General features: G+C 34.2%; 1 protein-coding gene across 1 annotated transcript; it reads left to right on the forward strand.

The window, feature by feature from the left end:
* Window positions 1–314: 314 nt before the first annotated feature.
* Window positions 315–1,076, forward strand: LOC120180230 (josephin-like protein). The gene is made up of 2 exons (XM_039185613.1): window positions 315–512; window positions 589–1,076. The coding sequence occupies exons 1-2, from the start codon at window positions 429–431 to the stop codon at window positions 1,048–1,050; spliced, it is 546 nt and encodes a 181-aa protein (XP_039041544.1). The 5' UTR covers window positions 315–428; the 3' UTR covers window positions 1,051–1,076.
* The last annotated feature ends 805 nt before the right edge of the window (window positions 1,077–1,881 follow it).

Consider the following 1,881-nt stretch of genomic DNA (forward strand, 5'->3'; position numbering starts at 1 on the left):
ATTCTGAAAACCCTTTTTTACAATGACTTTACTACTACTATTTTAATAAATTTAATAAATTACTATTATTATTCATAAATAATTTAATTTGATAAAAAAAAATCAAATCAAAACCATTTGAGAATAAAAAGATGTCGTTAGACATTTTAAAAACACGCACAAAAATCTCAAAAGGCTAAAAATCTCAAAAACAACACTGCTTTTATCTTATCTTATTTATTTATTTGTTAAAAATACCTAAACACTCTATTTACCTGGTTTTTTTTAAGATATATCTATTTACCTGTTTTAAGGAAGGTAAAAACAGAAGCTTGAGCACAAAGTCGTGCTTTCTGAACAATATTTCAGAATCCTTGAAATTGACGAGCCAAACTGCTATTAGGGTTTGTTTGCAGGAATCAAATTTCAAAATAAAAAACCTCTGATCCATGGCAAGCGAGCATAATAAAATCTATCACGAAAGGCAAAGATTACAATTTTGCCTCTTGCATTCTCTTAACAATCTCTTCCAGGTACCTTCCCCCTTTTTCTTTCCTAGTATTGGCAATGGGTTTTCATTAATAATTCTTATTTTTTGTTACAATTCAGCAAAAGGATGCCTTTACTCGGGCAAGTTTGGATTCAGTAGCCGAAAGACTCGTTCTTGATGACCCAGAAAAGGAAAGTTGGACACCCTTTTCTTTAGTCTTCAAGCCTCACCACAATTCACTTACTGGAAACTATGATATAAATGTTTTAATTGCCGCACTAGAAGGGAGAGGGAAGACAGTGAATTGGCATGATGGTCGAAACGGGGCATCAAGTATCGATCTTGACGATGGATTATTGATGGGAATTGTGGTTAATGTTCATGTTAAACGATATGCTGGGCTTTGGAAAAGTAGGCATTGGATTGCTGTGAAAAGGATTTATGGAGTTTGGTACAATTTGGATAGTGATCTTCAGGCACCTCAGTGTTTTGAGGATTGTGGAGAAGTTAGGGAATTCTTGGATTTTATCATCAGTCACGATGGGCAGGTTTTGCTTGTCAAAAATGAAAATAGACAATGAGTTCCTGAATTATTTGGAAATTTGAATGTGAATATTGAATATCTATGTATTGAACTGTTGAAAGATTAAGATGTGGTTTACTGAAGAATTCAGATTATTGACCTGTTTATGTTTTTTTGGCTAAACATCAGTTGGAATTTGACCAATTGACTGCGTTTAATCTTTCAGTTTGCTAGTTTCTATGAATGTGGCTTATACATGGTTGTTTGGTTCTCTGGTAATTGTCTCATAGTGCTCCAAATCTGACGGCTGTTTTTGCCAATGAACAATCTTTATTACCAATTGAAACACACAGAAGAGGAAAAGGAAATGAAAAAAAGGATATGCCTAGATAACTTGCTAATAGATGTTTTTAACTCTAGTTGGTGTTTTGATTTTCTCTATTTTTGGTTAACCTATGATCGCAATCACATGGACTTTAAGCTTGTGTCACCTTTCCTCTATCACATCATTTGAGATCTGGGTTTTATGTGTCCTGAAGTAAAGGTCTTCTGGTGTTTGGTAGTTGCTGCAGTAACTTTTCAGCCTTGGGTTGAGTGGTTAGGAACCCTTTTCTTCTTTTTAGTTTCGGATTGTGGATTTCAGGATTAGAACTTCAAAGTTCAAAGTTACTAGATATTACAATGAATCGGCCTGGTTTGTTCATCTCTAAAGCCTGATAAAATCTTATTATTCATGCATCAAGTTAACCAAGAATTGCAGGCATATATTGGCTTCAAGTTTTGCCTTCAATTCATCACCAACAAATCCAACACCATTATAATCAAATAGGTTTTCCGACATTTGATAAACGAGTGGACTGGAACTCATGACTGCACTTTGCATTTAGTG

This window comes from Hibiscus syriacus, unplaced genomic scaffold, assembly GCF_006381635.1.
Source record: "Hibiscus syriacus cultivar Baekdansim isolate YM2019G1 unplaced genomic scaffold, ASM638163v2 tig00003715_pilon, whole genome shotgun sequence".
Lineage (NCBI taxonomy): Eukaryota > Viridiplantae > Streptophyta > Magnoliopsida > Malvales > Malvaceae > Hibiscus > Hibiscus syriacus.